The 22,442-nt window shown below is 40.7% G+C and overlaps 1 protein-coding gene and 2 gene segments (V, D, J or C); all 3 read right to left on the bottom strand.

The window, feature by feature from the left end:
• Nucleotides 1–3,501: 3,501 nt before the first annotated feature.
• LOC119017435 (CD209 antigen-like protein E) lies at nucleotides 3,502–11,859 on the bottom strand. The gene is made up of 6 exons (XM_037094162.1): nucleotides 11,677–11,859; nucleotides 10,325–10,453; nucleotides 8,185–8,361; nucleotides 7,894–8,066; nucleotides 7,315–7,430; nucleotides 3,502–4,902 (listed from the first exon to the last, which is right to left on the bottom strand). Exons 1-6 carry the CDS (start codon nucleotides 11,774–11,776, stop codon nucleotides 4,722–4,724), a joined length of 876 nt encoding a protein of 291 aa, XP_036950057.1. The 5' UTR covers nucleotides 11,777–11,859; the 3' UTR covers nucleotides 3,502–4,721.
• A 5,699-nt stretch (nucleotides 11,860–17,558) lies between these two features.
• Nucleotides 17,559–18,217, bottom strand: LOC119016914. The segment is given in 2 exon segments: nucleotides 17,559–17,905; nucleotides 18,013–18,217. Coding segments are annotated over 2 exon segments (423 nt in total).
• A 2,088-nt stretch (nucleotides 18,218–20,305) lies between these two features.
• On the bottom strand, nucleotides 20,306–20,983 carry LOC119017029. The segment is given in 2 exon segments: nucleotides 20,306–20,667; nucleotides 20,775–20,983. Coding segments are annotated over 2 exon segments (414 nt in total).
• Between the last annotated feature and the right edge of the window lie 1,459 nt (nucleotides 20,984–22,442).

Below are 22,442 nucleotides of genomic sequence, written 5' to 3'. Positions count from 1 at the left end.
AAGTCCAGCATATGTTGTGTTTTGGTGCTGGTCTATGCTGGTTCTTCCAGCAGGGATGGCAGTCGGCTCATTAGCATTTCTTTTCAACCTTGGACGTATCTGTGGTCTGCAGAAATGCACATTTCTGACATCATATCCTGGAAAGTGGACCACTGATACAAAGGAAATAGTTCCTACATGAAACTGCTCACAACAAGGTCTGTGGATGGTCTTAAGTACTCCGGTCATGATTTATATAAAGAGACATTGCTGCTAAGTTTTTTGTTTTTTTTTAAGATGAATGCCATCTAATTCCATCGTATTGGAGAGAGGACAGACATCTCCAAAACTCAAACCAAAACAGCACAAAAGGTGAGAGGAAGAACATGTATTGTGCGATCTTGGGGTGAACTGTCCCTTTATGTCCTGACTTCAGGATGTCTGAGTTTCAAACACATTTCAAGGTCAAGTGACACAAAGAGCGACTTCTGCAGTTTTCTTTGTCAGGAGACTGAACCCTCCAACTTGTTCTTCAGCCAACATCGGAGCCTTCAGAGGGAAAACTCAGATCCTCAGATGATCTTCACGTCTAGTTGCCAGTTGGCTGATTAAATCGCTGCAGGGAAATGTTTCCCTCTGCTCTCAGGCTCAGGTAATGTGGCCTAATACTCCAGCGCCGCTCTAAGCCACAGGTCTCGTCCCTCATTGGTTCAGCGTCCCGCTAATCCTCCGTTTGTCTTGATGTGGTGCCTGCTGAGTTCATCGGTGATGTTTGATGGCCTCCTCTAATGGAGACCTGTAGATTAACCTCGCCTCGGCCAAACCTTTTTAGTCATTGATGCAAGAGGTTTTGGCTCAGGTCAGGTGACATCGTACGGCGGCATCACAGTTACGCAGCCTCAGTTGGCTTCAAACGCACCCAGGTTAGGATCCATTTTGAGTGTCAAACTCCTACATGCTGCTAGTTTTCATGTTCAGAATATATTCAGTATTTAACTCAGTTAGCTTTTCAAAATCTCTTCTAATGTATGCAGAGGCTGTATACTCAAAGATCGTGTTTTAGGTCCTTCACCCTCCACTACCTTCTTCAAATGTCACGTACGGCTGCTTGACCTTCAGAAACGATGCATGAACCCAAAACTTTCGTGCATTCACTAATAATTATACAAAGTGTTTGAACACGATCTTTTCTCACATGAAATTTCATCTGTAACATATAAGACAAGATGATTGAGCAAAAATTGTTCTTATCTTACTCCACTGCTCCACTCAGTCTTAAACACACACATCTCCACATCCTGGCATTACATCATTTGTATCATTAAAAAGAACAAATCAAATTAATATCTGCTTTGTGTTCCAGCAGCACAGGGATAATAATCAACCCAGTCACCAGGATGTAATGTTAGCAGGTAACATTTCTGCAAACCACAGACGTGTGTTAGGTTGTCATGTGAATCATGTTCACATTATGAATTTGACTTTCACATCATGAGATGGAGACGATGATGATGGCTTCAACAAACTATCTGGAGTTCAAGTCCCCTCTAAATATATTTAAGGACACCTGGAGACATTTCCAGCTTCTTCTGTGGCAAATCAAACAACCAAAAATCAACCTAAACAGACGGAAGGTTGCGACAAAAAAGATGCGTTCAGTTTGAAGTTATTTGTGGTTTTGCAGAGACTTCGGTTGGCAGAATAAATGTCGCTAGCAGACATTTCTGCAAAAGCATGGAAGTGTTTGAACATGGTTGCTTGCGCTTTGTGTTGCTCTGCCTGAATTTAGGCATGTATATCCACGTGTGCTTGTTTAAAATATCCAGTGGTGTAACTGCTGAAGCCTCAAATTAGATAATTTTTTCCGAAGAACAAAGACGTATTTTTACACATCACTTTCTCTAAACTGACTTCAGGACGTATTAACAGGAGGAACGATTACAGCAGCAGATTTCAGGGTTCCTGTGGGCATTCAACTATTGTTTAAAGACCTAGAGAAAACTGTGAACCTATCCTTTAAAGGACAGAATTATATCTGAGTCTCAAAAAGTGACGCTTTGGGATTGTACGGTGCACCAGCTGCCATCTCAAACCATCACTTTTTCAGAAGTTGGGGTTTCTGAATGCAACTCTTAAAGTCTCTGGAAAACAAAGAGTTGCATGTGGATTTAAAAACAGTTCATCTGATTCCAGACAAGGGAAACGTTCTGCAGACAGTTTGGGTCCACGTGTCCTTCACGGTGTCTCTGGTCGGGTTGTTTGATTTGTCGATGGGAGACATAATTCTGTGGCGTTAGTAACGAGCCTGAGCGTTTCTCTCTCTCCCTCTCTGTCTCAGTAAGCGTCGGCCTGTAATCCTAATGAAGTGTGACAGAAGAGGGCTAGCTGACTTCCTGGTAACTCTCTGTGGTAACGAGCTCAGGAGGGAAGCATGCGTTCAAACCGTGCACTCAGCAAAAACCCCCGCCGACAACCTCCACCTTTGGCTCCTGCATTAAAGCCAACACTTAGCCCACTTTGACGAGACAGGAAGTGGACGAGGTGACGCGGTCGGTCCTTCAGAGCAGAGAAGAAGACTGATTTTGTAAATGTGAAGTGAGAATGAAACAAGAAATCTACAACAACAAAGATTCTGTTGTGTGTTTCTTTGATGCTTCTGTGTATTTTGCTCAAAATTTGTTTGATCAACTCAGTGAGAAATTTAAAATGTAGACTTTCCTGTGTGGACCTACTTTGCTTTTCAAGGTAAGATAACTCAAAGAACATGTGCATTTGGATTATCATCTTTCTAATTCATATTTTTCTTAGAGAAACTGCAGTGTTGCTTTTGCTTTTGTGTACAGCAGATGGAGTCGAGTTCATCAGAAGTTAATCAGGAAGCTTAAGTTTTGGCTTGTGTGTGATAAATAACACTTGGAGTCTCTTTTCTGATTTTGAAACTTTCTCATCAAAAAAATGCAGCAGAAGGAAATTCTTCATGAGCATATGAACATTTTTAAAGTCTTTTTTAGTTATTCTTCATCTCTGTTATTATTAAAAGTGTCCTGCAGGCTCCTTCGGGTTGCTTGTGTTAGCAGTGCCCCCTGCTGGGCGACGACAACAACAACAACTAAAGGACGAGAGGAGACACAAACCATCACGTCGTGTTTCATGAGGACGAGTTGTTGATTCATATCTCTGAAACAAATAACTGGTGGAGACAAGTTTAAAGTACTTTGATTGAGAAAGTGAACTGAAGAAAACTGGACATTTTAACAACTCGTACTGCACAATTATTTAACTGATTACTGGTATGTTGATGAGCCGTTTGTGGCCTAGAAACTCTGTATAAACTGATCTGCGTGAACTTCATTAAACCAGGAATCAATATATACAACAACACAACATAAAAAACACACAGTGAACAGCGATTACAAAACCACACTCGGGTTTGTTAAGCGAGGCCTTTGGAGAACAAAACTTCAAGTATGTTTCTGCAAAACCACAGAAAAGTTGAAACTTAACATTTCTTCATGTTGCAACTTTACTTTTGTTTAGGCTGGATTTTATTTTTCTCTTTTGCAAACAGTTTGTTCATGTTCTGTTTAGGTTCAGGCACAAAAACCAACAACAAAAAACACTGGGTCAAGTTTGAGAAAACATCAAAGTTTGACACAAATGTTCTCCAGGTGTCATTACAAATATCCAGTGGTGTAACTAGAAAACTTGCTGTCTTGTAATTAAAATAAAAAGTGAATCAACACTGAGATACAAAACAATTATCTTTACTTATTTACAAGATTCACAGGACATCAAGTTTTAGATTTATGTTGCATCAAACTCAAACTGATCACACGTTACAATAATCACACACACACACACAGTTAACATCGTCACACTCCCATTACGTATAATTAATAACGATCTAACACCATTCATTGATAAGAAGCCTGTTCAACATTAATCAAAACATTAATAGTCTCATAAAAATATGATATTATTCACGTGGCTGGATGCAGTTTGACTGTCAGATCACGACTGTAAAACACATTCAGTCACATGAAGTCATTAAAGCGCCACAGTCGTCCTCCGAAAGTGACTCAACCCGAGGTTATAAAGTGGAACAATTTATGAATGAATGAATTAAACTCGTTTGTATTCGAGGGGAAGAGGATCCAGCTGCACCAGCTGTTAGTTCCTCGAGTTTCACTGTGTTTTCTTAAATCAGGCTTCAGTGTCGAAACTCGAGTCGCGTCTTAGACTCACTGATGTTAAATCGGTTGCAAAGAATTATCTGTAGTGCAAACGACTAAACAGAATATGCATATAGAATTACAAGCTGTATAATACAGGAGACATACATGGACTTTAACGTCTCATATTTAGTTTTTTTAAGAGCTGAAACTAAGTAAGTTAGCCCCATAATAACCTCACAAAGGTTTCTTTAAATGCTGATATTAATCGTTCTATTAGAGAGAAATTATAGATATGTTGAGCTGATAAAGATAACACTACAGTAACTGCTGCAGTGTTCAGCTATTCAAACCAATTTTAAGACACTAACAGTCCATGTGATATTTAGTGTCCATGCATCTAACACGCCACGCTTTCATTTCAGGGAAAATGTCTCTAATGTTCATCCTGTGAAAGATGAACCTCAACATCTGTTTTTTTAAAGAATGAGGTGGTGTATGTGGAGACAGATATCTGCCTCAGTTTGTTAACCCTGCTTCACTTCCTCTCCTGGTTTCCCCTGCGGTGACTCAGTGTGGCATGGCGGTGCTCGTGCCGGGGCCGACCTCTTTCTCGCAGATGTAGCGCCGGTCCATGCTGCAGGGGGCGTCGTACCAACTCCGGATGGCCACTCGCTCCATCACGCGTGTTTTCACGATGTAGCCGCAGTCCTCGTCGATGTGGTTGTTGGGCTCGCCGACCTCCCAAAAGCTACAGTCAGACGACAGAAGGAACTTGTCAGTACACCTGGTGGCTGCGATGTTGTTCGGTGCAGGAAGAGTTTTCATCACCTAGATAATCAACAAGCTTCCTCCACACTCAGCAAAGAAAGCAGATAATGTGGCTTGGAGGGAGAAAGCAGAGTGCTTGAATCAAGTCTTGCATCAATTTTTAAGAAAGATAGTCGATATTTGAGTCATTCTCAGGTGGTCGAATTCCAACAGCTTAGTTTCAGGTGAACATACACTCATAAAAACATAAATAAGAATATTTCCTGCTATAAGATCCTTTTTAGTCCTGTATAATTTAAGCAGGCAGTGTCCAACATATGCACACTAACGCTGCTACTTTCAACATAAGAGATAAACATGAAAGTTGCAGACGGTGTAAAAACTTGTTTGAATCACTCGGTGTCAGCTGAGAAGAGCCGGGATATTAAGAAACATGCCAGCAGGAAAAGAGGAAGGGGGAGGAATGTTTGGGGGCAAAAGAGGAATGATAACAGGGTTAGTCATCAGCAAATTTTCTCAGAATGAGGAAGAGAAATCATATGGTTATTGGGAAATCTGAGTTGGCAAGCTGATGGGAAATACGCTCCGGAAAACAAAATGAGAATGAGCGACTGTGATAGACTGTGACATGTTTCTGTGCTCGTCCCAGTGAAACTCTGTGAGCAGCCAGAGACAACGTGCAAGATAAAGAAGACCCGAGTTTGCGTTTTAAAGCTTCGCACAGTTTCCTTTTTGGATCTGACACGTTTGTTGTGCACCAGAGGTCAGAGGTCAGAGCTCACCTGCAGAGCGGCGCCCTGCAGCAGTTACGTAACGCTGCTCAGAGCTGCTGTTTGCAGGCGGACATGAGTCTGACCTCCGTCCAGCTGTTAGCTCACATCTGGAACGTCTAGAGTCTTTAACTCTTAAGTGACTTCCCCGTTCATTGTTGCTGTGCTGAAAGGGACGAGATTCAGTTAAGTGGAAGACATCCACACTGATGGAAAGTCACGTGAAGTTTTGTAGTCCACAAAACATTTCTGGAGCTTCACAACAAAACAGCGATACGGCAAAACAGCTGGACAGCTGAAGTAGATCATCTCCCAGCAGATCATCCGACGTAATCCAGCTGTCCAGAAGCTCCAAGCTGATTTTTTTTACCCTTTTTAAAGCTGCTGAACTAAACTTCTAGAGGCTCTAGAGCCATTTTATTGTAATTTGTTTGTAGTTTTGGTCCCCAGCTACTTCAGTTGAAGCTCCAGAAATGTTTCATGGACTGCAAAACTTCTCCAACTTTCCATCACCATGGTGCTGTTAGATTAAAAACAACAAGGTTTTTTGGGTTCTGGGAATTTTAGCTCCTTTTTCGGGTTGTGCAGCCTAAAATAACGGATGACTTTCGAGTCATTTGCCTCGTCTACTTCCCTCTTTTCCCCTCCGCTGGCTGCGTCCTCACTGTGCAGCAGCCAGGCCAGAACACCAGCCAAAGTCTGCAGGTATGCAAGAGGTCAATGTTCAACTGAGGTAAAACAGTCACTGTGTGTGTGTGTGTGTGTGTGTGTGTGTGTGTGTGTGTGTTTGTGTGTTTGTGTGTGTGTCACAGACAGTCTGGAGCCGGCGGAGTCACAGTTCAGGCACAAATCAGAACTCGACATCGTCCACACGCCTGTTTCAACTTTCTATGACATGGTCAAGTGTTTCATATCAAACACTGACTCACACAAACATCTGAACTTTCTCCTCCTCACATTTTAAAACAGGCTTACTACTTCAGTTTGACGCATTTAAGGGGAATTATGGATCATTTTATTTGGCATCATCACACGTCGCCTTCCCAATGTCATCAGACTGACGTCGACCTATCAGAGCACATCACGCCCGGCAGATGCAGCGAGACGAGACAAAGACGTAAAAGCCGTAAACAGACAGAGAGGGAGGCTGGAATGTGGAGAAAAGGCGTGTTAGTGTCTCGTATCTGCAGAGAGTTTCTGATTTTCTCTCTTTGTTGCTGCTCGGGACGCTTTACCAACCCAACATGTGTCTATTTGACGTCCTGGGAATGAGACTCAACAATCAACTGTCTTTGTGGTGCGTTCAGGAACAGCTGGGACAAAAATCCTACTGATTCTACCTTTAACTTTAATAGTCTTTGAATTCTATTAATATGAGGTGAGCTTCAGTTAGCTTTGAGCACAAATGTCCTTCAGAGGGAGACTTTTTACTCTGATACTCTGAGTCCATGTCAGAGCCTGAACTCTGTTACTGTACTGGAGGAAACAAGCTGGATCAGAACTTCTCCTGTCACCAGAGTCTGTTTTTACACAAGTCTCTGAACTTCTACTGAAGGATGCAGCCATGATTTGATGTCAGGACTCTGCGTCAGGAGGTGGATATGTGAAAGAGGTGAACCTACCCTCCGACCAGCGGGGTGCCATCCACCCACTTCCACTGATCCTCTGTGTGCTCGTCAGTAATCCCAATCCAGAAGGCGTTCCAGTGGCCTCGGGGAAGGAGCCCCCACACAAACGTCTGCCAGGAAACAAGTGAAATGTTTTAATATACCAAAGGAGAGACATCTCAATGCCTAACATCCCAGGCCTATCAGCAGACAGCATGATGACAGCAAGCCAAATTATGTTCAATCATTCTGATTCTTATGAAAGAATAACGCTGGTGAAAACTATATTATTATTATTTTCTTATGATCCTGTTGGTGCTTCAGAAACTATTAAAAACACATGAATCACTACAGCACCAAGATATCGATCAACAACAACATGATTGAGTAATGTTTCATAAAAACTCTCTTCAATAGGAACGAATGGGTTTAAATATGCATGAAATGCACATTTCAGTGTATAGATCTGAATTTCTGAAATAAATCCATTAGTATAAACCTTTCGAAAAGAATTACAACACCTTCTTCAGCAGGAGATTCACTCAACTAAACTTCAACTGACACAAAATCTGTTGAGCAGCCCGTCGACTGTACCTGCTCCTCGGCTGTGAGGATGATGGCCAGGTGACCTCCCTGGCTCTCGCAGTACGACTTGCTCTCCGGCCAATCCCGGCTGACTCTGGAGACGTAGTAGCAGCTGCTGCTGAAGAGAACCCAGTTCACGGGGCAGGTGATGGGGGTGATGGTCGGTTTGATCACCTCGGGAGCTGATGACCCGCAGAGACATTTAGATACAAACAGTACAGTCTCGTCTGCATAGACATTTACCTGTGTGTATTTACATCTCTCATTCAGATGCATGACAGTAAGCGCTACACACTGTACCTTTAGTGGCCATCTTGGCTGCCAGTTTCTCCCGCAGCTCGTCGTTCTCTTTCTGCAGCTGCATTTTCTCCTCCTGCAGTTTGCTGATGGTGGCGACCAGAGCCGACACATTTGTGTCCTGTGTCTGCTTCTGTATCTCTGGGGTCTCTTCACCACCGCCCTGAGGTTTGTTCTTATCTGCAGAACAAGTGAAGGATGGACTCATAACTTAATGGACACAGCAGAATTGGGAAAATGATATAAAGCAGAGTTAGCATGTTCGGGATCAGATTGAACAAGACTCCAAGTCTAACACATCGATGTGTTTTTGTCATTTGGTGCTTTCCTTTTTATGTGTGTGATGAGTTATTGTGTTATAGGATATTTTTTCAACTTTTTAGAATCGGCATCCAAAAAATCAGTATTGTTCAGGTAATAATAGGTAATTGTGCTCCTACATCAAAGTCCAGATCCTTGAGTTTGAACCTTTAAAATGGTATTATAACCGATGATGTCGCTCAGTGGTTTAGCTGCATTGTGGGTAATGTTGGCGGTGGGTATTAAAAAAGAAATAAGAACATGTAGAATGAAAAGGTGATATTTTTGATTCTGCTGTATTGTTTTCGATAATTTGTTTTTAAACTGGAGCCTACATTACCCACAATCCAACATACTATGTTTTTCACAAATGCATTAGATGCTCCAAGACCTGGAAACACACTTCAATGTGTAAAACATGGAGTTTCTGAACAAGAGGACCAACCTGGACAGAAACTTGACATAAAAATGAATGCTAAATCTTTTTAATCGAACGTGTTTCCTTTTTGTTTAAGTTGTTTTGAACAAGTTGTGACAGAAACACAGGACAGAATAAAACGCTGGCAAGTCTTGTATAAAATGCATTCTATGATAAATAGACACATTTAACATTTAAAGACTGCACGCTTTCACTACATTGGCTGACAGGCTTATTGAAAAGCAGAAGCAGGCTCCTGACTGTGTGGCAGTTTCCACATAATGAGTGCAACCACACACGTGTTGAATATCTCTAACATCATGGAGCCCTATTGGCCAACAATCCTTAAATGTCAGTGTTGCCAAAGGTCAAACTGCTGCATCCTCTTTTATTCTGCACAATCAGCAATTTTAAATTCCCTGCTTCTGCCTTAATATTCTCAGCGTGCACCAGTCACATGTGCTTTAGTTTGCCTGATGTACAAAGAACATCAATTACTATTCAGTGATATTATTCAGTATACGTATTGTTTTGGACACTTCTGTGTAATTTTTTGGTCAGCTTTTCCTACACATACGCAAAAAAATATATCAAATCGTGCAGAATTATGAGGACAAGTGTGGAATAACTTTTGGTAGCGATCTGCCAAACCTTTTTTTTTTTTCAAAGGTCGCAAAAAATGGGAAAAGATTTTCTATAAGAAATAACGGGAAGTCGTTGTGAAATGAGCTCAAACCAACCCCTGTTTGGAGCTTTGTTGTCTCACCATTCTTTAACATAGAAGGTGATTCAAAGTTTCAACCAGTCAGCAGAATCAGGACTTCACTGGCCAAAATGCACATTTTGATAGCTTGAACAGTTCATAAGAAATCAGAGTTTATGTTTTGGGAAATTTTCAGCCCGTGGGCGACATCATTATGAGACGAGCTGGGAAAAAAAATCTGAGATTATTTCTCTGAAGCTAGATTATGATCCCACAATTTTCACTACACACACATAATTTATACATCAAATCCGTAGAAAATATTGTTTGTATTTTGTATTGAAGCAACCAGACTTACACTTTTAGCTGTATGGGCTTTCAAACGACAAGAGCACCACCAACTTCGACATAATGTAGAAAGTTAATTTGGAGTCAAATTATCTCCACAAAAATGAATGCACAAATAAAACTATATACATTTTTACATTTGACAATTAGGTCAGAGCTCTTTTTATTGGATTCTAGTGCTTCTTCTATTCTTTATTCAGATTTTTCTTGTATTTTTAGTTAATATTCTTAATGAAGATTTGATCTTTTTAATCAAAATTATCATTTTTTTCAGTGGTTTCAAGGTCTTGTGCCCCACTGACTTTTTTTTTTTTAGCTTTTTCTACTCTTAACATCTATTCAGCATTGTGTTTTTTAGACCAGCTTGTACTCACTTTGCGAAGCGACGGCGATGATGGAGATCAACAGGATGGCACACAGTGTCGCCAGGCAGATGGTGGCGAGGCGGTAGGGCCCGGGTCCGCTCGGCCTGGGTATCACTCTGACTGGGGAGACTGGGTGAGCTGGAGGTCACGAGAGAGAGAGAGAGATTGTTAAATAAAAAAAATAAAAAAATCTTGTTTACTAGATTTAACATAACTCAGTGGCCATGTTGCATTGTGGGTAATGTAGACACCGAGCTCTGAAAAGCAGCCTACTGATTTGATTCAGTCCTGTTGGACTCATGGACACTTTTAGACCAGATGATCAGAATCGATACAGCAGAACCAGAGATATCACCTTTTCTTATTCCACATGTTCTAAAATTTGGCACCCACATTACCCACAATGCAACTGGATGCAGTTTACATACAGTGTACTGCGAAGCCACAAAAGACAGATATTCAGTAGGACTACAAAAGACATGTAAAAGTCACAATCTAAGGGCAGATAATCTATCAAAAAAAGTGTCATAATTGAAAAAAAAACGAACAAACAAACAAAAAACGTCCTAATATAGCCCTGTCATGACAAGGTGAAAAACAATCATGCTGATGAATTATGTGTTTGTCAGAAGCTTTTATCCGTGGAGGAATCTTGTCTGACAGACTTGTTAAAAAAAAACATGTCAGAGCAGTTATAGGATGTGGGAAATGTGACTGCACTACAATTATTAGACTAAACATGCAGCAGTGAAGGAAATTACTTTAATTTGTCTGAATCCGTCACAGAGATTTGTTCCCACACTGACCCAAGTGGTTGTTGTTGGTCTGTCAGGTTCAGGATTAACGCAGATTTAGTGGCAGACTGACTCAGTTTTGGTTACGATGAATTGAATTCTTGCCATCAGCCAATTGTCAGATTTAATCAACACATCAGGCGTTTTTAAAAGACAAAACAGACATTTTTTATGAACATATTAAGACTTGACACTGTCCTTTCGGCCTTTCACCTATTACATAACTCCTGAAAGTCTTCTACTGCTCTTGATTCAGAGATTTTAAAAATTCATGCTGTAAAAACGACTCACCTGCCTGATGATTTATATGTAATATATATATATATATATATATATATATATATATATATATATCTATATATATATATATATAATTTAATATACAGTAAAACATTTTTATTACTGCTGCCATGGTTACATCATGTGTTTTATTAGTTAGGGTTCAGGTTTAAATCAGTTAGAGAGGAAAGACCTAAGAAAGCTCCTCCAATCTCATCCTGGGAGGACATCAACGACACAGCTGTTAGATTAATGAAGGTTGTTATTATTTCTGTGCTGAGTTCTTACCACTGGGTCCAACATCTGGCCTGTGGTTGAGATCATCATATGGACTATTGTCTATCAGTTTGGAGTACATCCCCTCACAGGCCGCGTTGGTGGTCGACATCTGAGCGGTGGATAACAAAAAAGTTTCAGTGAAAGTGGGAAACAACTTCTACAACTTCTGTTCTCCTCCGCCTGTTTATGAAGTCTGAAGTCTAAACTGGGGTCAAGCAGCTCGCAGTAAGGAGGGGGCTTCCTGTTACTACTTTCAAAATAAAGTCCACACGCTTGGAAGGCAAGGCAGGTTTATTTGTACAGCACAAACAGAAAGGTCTTCAGGCTCGAGGTGAGAGCTGAAGCGGATCTGCAGTTTTCTGGGAGTTTGTTCCAGATATGTGCCACAAAACATCTGAACGCTGCTCCTCCATGTTTAGTTTTGACTCCTGGCACTGAAAGCAGACCTGAACCTGATGACCTCAGAGGTCTGGACGGTTCTTAATGTAGGAGCAAGATCAGAAATCAATCAGTGCTTTTTAAACCAACAGCGGGATTTTCAAATCTATTCTTTGAAATGTCAACAACAACATCTTGTCAGATTGTTAATAACCTTCATTAACAAATATCAATAGTATTGATTATGAGGCAGCAGCAGAGCACAGCACCTTCGAAAAAGGTTTAAAAGGGGGATTTTAGTTGCAAAATGTGCCTGATGTTTTTATCATCTGGATTTAATGAAAAAGCACAAACATACATAATATTGATTTTTCACACATTCACACATATTCAAAATACAGTATGTTGATATCAGTAAAAACATACTTTCCTACGTAGAGAAGCGTTAATCAGTGGTAAGAAAGCAGGTACCTAAATTTATTTGACTAAGTTAGGGCTCTTACTTTGAAGCCGTGTTTGCCCTGTTTCCGGTCCTGTTGGGTTAAATGACGCGGCTCTCTGACGTCTATTCCCACAGTGTTTACGGTGAGGCCCCAAACCGCTGACATTTAGAGGGATTTACGGGAACATGTGTAACAGGCCCATCTGTGTGTCAGACTCGTTTGGATTCTTTCAGGTCTTGTCTGGACAAGTCACAGAGTCCACTGATGATCAATTAGTCATCAGATCCATCTCAGTAAAGTGACAGTTTGGGTGAAGGTGAGGGAAAAACATAATATAGACTGGATATTTGAATACAATAGTTATTGAACTGTTTGATTGTAACAGTTTGAACTGTTCTTGCTTTCCATGAGGTTTTGTGCAGACACTCATGATCCCAAGAGGATGAATCCTTCTGACAGTAGTGACTTTTTCTGGAGCAGCTTGACATGTTTTGGCTTTTTTATGAAATGTCTTGAAAAGTGTTAGATGGATTACTATGTTCCCTAAAGGTTCTCTGAGGGTATAATTGTGCAACCTTCAAATAACTTGTAGGATATGTTCCCTGAGGGGATGCCTGTTTTCTGGGTCATTTGGTCCATCACAGACTGAAATATCACCTATATACCTAATATTACCTTTCCTGCCAGCAGGCAGAGGTGACAACAGTCAACACATCCTTTCCTCCAATAGAAGTTCAGATACTCGTGTGAAAACAGACTCTGATAAAAGCAGAAGTACTGATTCAGCTTCTTTACTCCAGTAAAAGTACAGACTCTGAAATGTATTAAGACATTTGTGGTCAAATCTAACTGAAGCTCACGCCATATTAATAGAATTCAAAGACAATTAAAGTTAAAGATAGAATCAGTAGGATTTGTCCCAGCTGTTCCTGAACGCGCCACAAAGACATTGTTGAGTCTCATTCCCAGGATGTCAAATAGACACATGTTGGGTTGGTAAAGCGTCCTGAGAGCAACATGGAAGGGGAAAAAAATGGATGGGTGGAAAATAACAACAACTTGCCAAGTGTGAAAAGTATTCTAAGCGCTCCTCTGTTCACCACTCAAGGCTTGTTGTGTCTTGTCATCGCTTACATAAAGCAGCATTGGTTCTCACAAAGGTGTGTCCTGTTGCTTATGTTACTTTTTATAGCTGTAGTTGTCCAAACATGAGGCATTTCAGTATATTTGCTGAAGATGCAACACAGCACCAATCTTTCCTGAACATCGACTGATAGTTGGGGGAGATTCTCGTGTCTGACAATATAGATGTGTGGGAGTTGAACCATCAACCTTGGCACATCACCATTCAAATGACTGTGTTTCATACCTGTTGAATGTGACCATCAGGGCCAACATGTCTGAGACTGTCGAGCTTAAAGCAACCGTGGTTCTCACTTGCTTCTTCCTCAAATTCACTCAGCTGAGCTGCACCACACCCATCATGGCCGACAACACATGAGTTGTTATTAAAAAGGTGAGACTTCATAACTGTATATCAGATTTAAATTTGCTCTGATTTCCTGCATTGAAGCCGAATAATTCTCCTAATTAATATCTCATTAATGCAGTCTCTTTATCATTCCACGGGTGGTCAGGAGGCCACGTCCAGTGAGCTGACCATCATTAGTATTCAGATTTCAGACCTGGTTGGTCCCATCTTCTGCACAGCTGAGACCAGCTGGAGAGGGAGAAGAGCGCCCCCTTCAACCTCACTGTCATCTTTGAGTACTGCACCTGTAGTCGTGGCTCCAAATAATGATGTACACACTCATATCCATTCAAACCATGTTACTGAGCCAAAATGATCCCTCATCTGACAGGTGTAACATTTCAAGAAGCTGATTGAAGCACCTGATTAGTGCACAGGTGTGCTTTGGGCTGATTTTGAGTTTATTTTGAGATTGCTCTCACAACCTTGGAGATGTACAGTATGAACAGAAATTGCAGTTTAAAAACTCTGAACCTTTTTAAATCTTAAAAATACAAAAAGTAGTTCTTGGTATTATTTCATTTTGAAAAGAAGACCCTTCAGTATGAAATTGCCACCGTGTGAATGGCAAAATTTGCCCATGCAAACATAAAGTAGAACCTGTACTGGAGCTAAACTGAGGAACGAAAATCCTGAGAAAAGTCACACATACAGTATCTGAAGGCAGAGCTGCTGTCATCATTAGTGCGCTCCTAAACATGCGCAATGTCACTTTTGGACCAGAAGATGTCACCATTCAATTATTTTTTCAAAACTGAAACCTCAGCGACAGCTTGCTTTAAATGGGATTCACATATGCTCTACAAAAAAGTAAAACTACCACAGACAATACTGTTGCTGTATCAGAACACTCTAAAAATTATGTTTTTCAGTTCCTTCACCTCCTCCAACAAGTCCTGATAGGTTGAAAACCACATTTGAATTAATCTTAACTAATCAATTAGTTTTTTAGTTTATAAAATGTAAATAAAGAAATGTTGATCAAGCTCAGGATGATAAATGATCATGATCCATTTATATATAGTCTGACTTTTGTCTTTTTTATTTGATTGGTTGAGTATCAAAATAGTGGGCAATCAATTTAAACTCACTTTGGAGTAATCTGAGATGTGTCATATATGTTTGAAGCAAAACTTGTCTTTTATACCAAGATCTGTGGCACCAGGATTAAATAACTTCTAGATGCACTGAATCAACATTTGCCTGCATCAATGTAAAAACTAGTGGAGATATTACCTTTTTTGAAAACCAGTCAGGTAAAAAATTTGATAATTGACACTGATTATTGTAAAGCAATTTGCAACAATTATTTGAATAAATATCCAAAAAAATCGAGCAGGAAAAGAATATACAGAACTGCAAATATGTGGAAATCCAGCTCTTAGACAAATAAAAACAAAGCTTTTTCAAGGAACTCCCTGTCATGAACCGTGAAACATTTTGAATTCAGAATCAGAACCAGAAGTATTCCTTCATTGTCAATAATAACCATAGCAAAGAATGACCAACAATATAATTAGGAAGGTAAGAAATAGAATAGACTTGTATACATATAAACATGATATTGTACAAAAGCTAACTTAAATTCAGGGTGAGCTGGAATGTAATGACCCATGTTCCTGTGTATATGACCCTGTTTCTTCAAATGTATCATAGATCTGACTGCCTTCTACTGACTACGTAGAACCTGACATTGTGAGAAAAGGACAGAATCCATCTGTCACATGTGACACACCCTGCAATCTTCCTGAGAATACCACAACTGTCTGGTTCAGAAATGGCAACCAGCTGCCAAACCACACAAACTGAAGACCATAATGTGTTATAACAAGATTATATTTTTATTTTTTAGGTGGTTTTGTCTACATGACTATTGTAACTTAGCTGATACTATTACAGTACACTTGAATTTGTGCAAATTAGTGAATATGTCAGTCAGTATATTTAGCATTGATGATCTAGAATCCAGAGTTGAAAGATTTCACTTTCTAAATTGAGAAGTGAAAAGTCAGAGAAACTAATTAGAAATTCTGCAACAGCTTGATGAACTTGAATTGTGTTGTGCTGTATGTGCAATTATCAAAACAACAATCACAAATATCTGGCATTAATCAATTGAAAAACAAGTATTCTTAAATGACAATGGATCATCTATATGACACTGAAATTGTTAAAATTGACAAGTTCGAATTATATGGATAAATCAGTGGTCCGCAGGTGACCTATTAATTTTATATTAATTATATCTTACAACATGATGACCAAAATGTTATAGTCTGCTTCACTGGCAGCTTCAGGACCATCAGCAGAGAAATTGGAAGGTGGTGAACAGAAAGCAATGTTGATACATTCTTCCACGTTCCAATATACCACCATGTCCTCATATACCACCTAGTCCTCACATACGCCACATTCTCATATACCACATAGTCCTCATATACCAACATGTCCCCCAGCAAGTCCTCATATATACCACCTGGTCCTCACATACACCACATTCTCATATACCACATAGTCCTCACATACCATAACGTCCTTATATACGACCATGTCCTCATATACCACCATGTCGTCATATAAAAAATTACAATGATTGTTTTCCTGTGAATTGATCCTGATCATTATAATAATAATAATAATTATAATGAATTGGATTTGTATGGCGCTTTCCTAGGTACTCAAAGCGCCTCACAGAGTTCCAGGTTCCATTCATTCATGCACAGTCATACTGGTGGTGGTGAACTACGATAGTAACCACAGCTGCCCTGGGGCAGACTGACGGAAGTGTGGCTGCACATTCAGTGCCAACAGCCCCAACCACCACCACAAACACACAGCAGTCATACACATTGAAGTGGAAGTGTCTTGTCCAATTGGCAGGGTCAGGGATTGAACCGCTGACCCTCCAAACACAGGCCAACCTGGTCTACCAACTGAGCCACGGTCGCCCCTCATTGACATTTTTATTCAGAGTAATCTAAAATTAACACATTTCCACGGTATCATACATGTAACAGTTATTTCTTTCCAGTTACAATTTTATTTAAAAACTTTAAAATAAACTAAAATTGTATTCAAATAATTGTGTGCCATATCCTTTCTCTTGTTTTGGTTTTGGCCAACATATGCTAGATCCCCTGATCCTTTCTGAGATGCCACCAAAAGTTTGCTGTTTAGGAGCATTCATATTTTTGAATGGATGGGGGAAAGTTATGGAAAAGCCAACATTGCCTTTTGAGTTTTACCATGATTCAGTTTGGTGAAATGTCGAACAGAAGGCTTTTGTGGCATGTAACAGGATGTTAATTGGATTTTTTGTTATTATCAGTTTTCAATCCAAAAACAGATACTGTGATTTATGTATGTGGCCTTTTAGCCAACTACTGGTGTGTGTGTGTGAGAGAGGGAGTGTGTGTGTGTGTGTGTGTGTGTGTGTGTGTGTGTGTGTGTGTGTCCTCAGTGAAGTGTATCAGTCTCTGTAGTAGCTTCCAGCTGCAGCAGTCAGTTCAGTTTCTGTTCAATCTGACTGAGGGAGGTTTTTGTACGACGGTTTTTCACTGTGTGAACACCCGCTGACTGTTGGGATAGTGAAAACTCTGACAGTAGTAAACTGCTGCATCTTCAGCCTGAACTCCACTGATGGTCAGAGTGAAGGCAGAGTTTGATCCACTGCCTGTAAAACGACCTGGAATCCCTGATGCTCGATAGCTAGCCCTGTCAATGAGAAGTTTAGGAGTTTCTCCATCTCTCTGTTGGTACCAGGCTAAGGCGTGGTAGCTGCTCCAAGTATAAACATTCTGACTGGTCCTACAGTTGATGGTGACGGAGCCTCCCAGAGCAGAGCTCACTGCTGCAGGCTGAGTCACTGTGATCTGACCTCTGGACTCTGAGGACACAGAGACAAAAACATAAAGCAGCGTCATGGTTTTGTGGGCTTCATTTCAGAGGGACGGATGTTGATAGAGGAGAGGAGTTTGATTCTCTGGACTTTACCTGTGAAGCAGCAGCAGAGGAGAGTCCAGATGAGGACGCAGGTCAAAGTCATGTTTTTGATGAGGAGGATTTCTGTGTCTTCTGTTGTCATGAAGGACAGCTGTCAGTCATCCAGTGTTCAACTCTCAGGACTATAAACTCTCCCAGAGCACTGGAGCATGGTGCTGCTGATGCAAAGTGGCTCTCTATGGAAATGCTCCGGTTACGTAAACCTGGACCCTCCCCATGAGTTTTGTCTTGTACATCCAAGAGATACCAGGCTACAGAAGTCGGGGAAGCAATTATGGAGGCGAGGGACAACGAGGGGGTTGGATCTTACTGCTTCTCAAAGTATGGCATGACCTCCTTACCAAAATTCATCATGTCAGCAAATTATTACAATCAGAGACAATGCAGATTGATGTTGTAGTCAACCTTCTGAGGAAAATTGAAGCCTCTCTTATCAGCTACAGAGCCACTGGATTTGCTTCTGCCAAAGTGTCAGCTAAAGAAATGTGTGAGAAGATGAATGTGGAAACTGTTCTTTAGCAGTAGAGGTTGCGAAAAACAAAGAGACAGTTCTCCTATGAGGCTCCTGACCAGAAAATGACAGATGCACTGAGGAAAATAGAAATTTCCCTTTTCAGTGTAGTGGTGGATGTCTCCATTGTGTCACTGCAGGAAAGATTTAAGATTTTGGGTGAAGTTGAGAGGAACTTTGGTGTACCTGTCAACTTCTCTGACCTGCCTAAATAAGAGATAAGAAAACAATGTGAAACACTCTGCAACACCCTAAGCTTTAATGAGCAGTCAGACCTGTACTGGAAGAAACTGGCACAGGAACGGCAGACTTTCCTAGAATTGCCAAAGGTAAAATGACCACATTTGAACTTTGCAGGTTCTTACAGGAGAAGAAACTGTAGGAAATGTATCCAAATGTGTGGGTGGCCCTGAGGATTGCAGTCACCATTCCAGTGACAGTTTCTGCTGCCGAGATGAGCTTCTCCAAATTGAAGCACATGAAAACATACCTGCCCTGCGATAGACTGGCGACCTGTCCAGGGTGTCCCCTGCCTTCGCCCTAAGTCAGCTGGGATAGGCTCCAGCCCCCCCGCGACCCTGCAGAGGATTAAGCGGAGTACATATAATGTGTACAGATGATGGATGGATGGATGGAAAACATACCTGAGATCCAACATGTCTCAGGAGCATTTAAATGGACTCAGCGCTGATGACCATAAACCATGAGGTGTCTAGGCAGGTGTTAATGACGTAATATATGCCTTTGCTGCAAGGAAGTCCAGGTGTGTAGAATTTAGTTGAAATTTAGTTGAAACACATGCTTGAAACAGTGACTTCAAAGTTCATTGTTGTTCAAATAAAATTGTTGTGAGTGTTCCAATGGTTCAGATGTTGTCATTCAATTGTATAATGGTGTTCTTTTTTGGGAGTGGGTAGTAATCTCGCCGAGGGCACCAAATGGGCTACAGCTGGCCCTGGTCCCAGGACAACAATTTTCCTGTAAATTCTTAAATAGCATCTGGTCTTGATTTTCCGCATCTAGCGTACTTGTCACAAGGAACTATCCGTGGGAAATGTGTTATTCTTGTCCTCAACTCAAAGGATTAGGAACATTGCTGTCATTCCCTTATCCTCTGTCAAATAAGAGTATTAGTTATATGTAACATGACACCTATTGTTTTCAATCTACTCTTCTTTGCTTGGCAAGTTCTTGTACATCATGATGCGTGTAAAAACCTGCTCTTCTATAATCAGTTATACTACATGACATAGGTCGAATATTAGACAAATCATCCAGACCCACAATATGTTGATCAGAATTGATCATATTTTTCAATGTATTTCTATTCCAGTCATTGCTGACCATTTGCTGTCCGAAGACTTTAAATCTCAAACAGGGCATTTCTGTTCTCTAGCCATTGATGGTGAAAAAAATCAGGAGACTCCTGACCATTCACTATTGCTGACTAAAACCAATTAGTTAAGCATTTTAAAGTTTTGGTTACATAGTCTCTATGTTTCATCTCATAGCAGATTATGGCATTCTGTTCAAATATCCATGAGTTGTTTCAATCTTGCTTGGTCAGTGAGCCTGCTTGGTGAGACAGTGCCTGTGATTTTGGGATGCCTGGCCCTCTTATTTTGTGAAGGAATTATCTGCTGGTGCTGTGTGTGTGTGTGTGTGTGTGTGTGTGTGTGTGTGTGTGTGTGTGTGTGTGTGTGTGTGTGTGTCCTCAGTGAAGTGTATCAGTCTCTGCAGTAGCTTCCAGCTGCAGCAGTCAGTTCAGTTTCTGTTCAGTCTGACTGAGGGAGGTTTTTGTACGATGGTTTTTCACTGTGTGAACACCCACTGACTGTTGACATAGAATTCCCCCATACAGTAGTAAACTGCTGCATCTTCAGCCTGAATTCCAGTGATGCTCAGAGTGAAGGCAGAGTTTGATCCACTACCTGTGAAACGATCTGGAATCCCTGATGCTCTATTGCTAGTTGTGTAAATGAGAAGTTTTGGAGTTTCTCCATCTCGCTGTTGGTACCACGATAGATCCTCTCCATCATCTACCCTGTGACTGGTCCTACAGCTGATGGTGACGGAGCCTCCCAGAGCAGAGCTCACTGCTGCAGGCTGAGTCACTGTGATCTGACCTCTGGACTCTGAGGACACAGAGACAAAAACATAAAGCAGCGTCATGGTTTTGTGGGCTTCATTTCAGAGGGACGGATGTTGATAGAGGAGAGGAGTTTGATTCTCTGGACTTTACCTGTGAAGCAGCAGCAGAGGAGAGTCCAGATGAGGACGCAGGTCAAAGTCATGTTTTTGATGAGGAGGATTTCTGTGTCTTCTGTTGTCATGAAGGACAGCTGTCAGTCATCCAGTGTTCAACTCTCAGGACTATAAACTCTCCCAGAGCACTGGAGCATGGTGCTGCTGATGCAAAGTGGCTCTCTATGGAAATGCTTCAGTTATGTCAACCTGGACCCTCCCATGAGTTTTGTCTGATTCATCCAAGTATAAACTTTTAGATGGTATTCAGAGAAATAAATTACAATTCTTTAACCAACAATGAAGGAGGAATACAGTGTGTCCATTTCACTTTTCCATCAAAGGATAGACTTTACTTAACATTCATGAACATTCAACTGCCTTAAGCTGCTTGTTATCCTAAGCTCTTCATGTTCACATCAATCCATCATTTCTTCTTAGTTTAGAGATTACATGGTGCTTTTCCAAACTGAAACATTGTCTTTATTGTACCATTGTCTATCACTGCCTGGAGACGTCTTGTTCTGTAAATTCTAAAATAGAAGTTGGTCTTGATTTTCCTCATCTAGCATACTTGCAACGAGGATGTATTTGTGGAAAGTTTGTTTTTCCTTCCCTCAACAGGGATGAGGAAGACTGCTGTTATTCTATAATAGCAGCTGGGTCTTGATTTACCTCAGCTAGATGGGTAACACACTTTTAGAGATGTACAGTGAGGCTATTTTGTCATGTGTAACAAGAAACCTATTTCTTTTAATCTACTCCTCTTGGTAAGTTATCATGTTCTACATCATGATGCCTGTAAAAATCTGCTATTCTATAATTAGTTATACTACATGAAATATGTCTAAAATTGGACATCTAATCCAGACCCACAATATGTTGATTAGAATTTATCATAATGTTCAGTTTATTGCTATTCAAGTCATTGTAACTACTGAATTGTGCTATACAAATAAACTTGCCTTGCCATTGCTGTCTGAAGCCTTTAAATCTCAAGCAGGGCATTGTTGTCCTGAAGCAATTGATGGGGAAGTTATTCAGGTCACTCCTGACCATTCATTATTGCTGACTAAAACACATTAGTTCAGCATTTTAAAGTTTTGGTGTCATGCTTTCTAGTATGTTTCATGTCATAGCAGATGATGGCATTTCTTTACAAATATTCATGGCTTGTTTCATTCATGTTTGGTTTGTGAGCCTGCTTGGGTGAGATGCTGCCTGAGGTTTTTGGGATGTTTGGCCCTCTTATTTTGTGGAGGAATTATCTGCGGCTGCTCAGGTCAGATGTTACATTATTATAAAATCTTCCTGCATAGCTGTTGCACCAAGGACTTTTGTCAAGACTTCATCAGCACATATCATCTGTTAATATGCTCAGTCTTAAGTCCATAATAATGTATTATCTTTACTTAATTCCCCTGTGTCACACTGCGGCGAGGGTCGTCCTGTGTTTGGTTTTCTGTCTTGTGAATTTCATGCTTTATTTTGAAAAGTAACTCTCCTCTCATTTCAGGTCACTTGCCCTTCCTCCTGTGTCACCCGTCTGCCGTCTCCCCGGATCCCTAATCGTTTCCACCTGTGTCATCCCTTCTCATGTGTATGTAGTCTTTGTCTTCCTGTCCTTGTTGCAAGAATATTCAGTTCATTCGTTGTGTTGAGTACC

This window comes from Acanthopagrus latus, chromosome 3 (assembly GCF_904848185.1).
Source record: "Acanthopagrus latus isolate v.2019 chromosome 3, fAcaLat1.1, whole genome shotgun sequence".
NCBI classification, from domain to species: domain Eukaryota; kingdom Metazoa; phylum Chordata; class Actinopteri; order Spariformes; family Sparidae; genus Acanthopagrus; species Acanthopagrus latus.
Note: the sequence above shows the minus strand (reverse complement) of the source record. Positions and strands in the feature narration are given on the sequence as shown.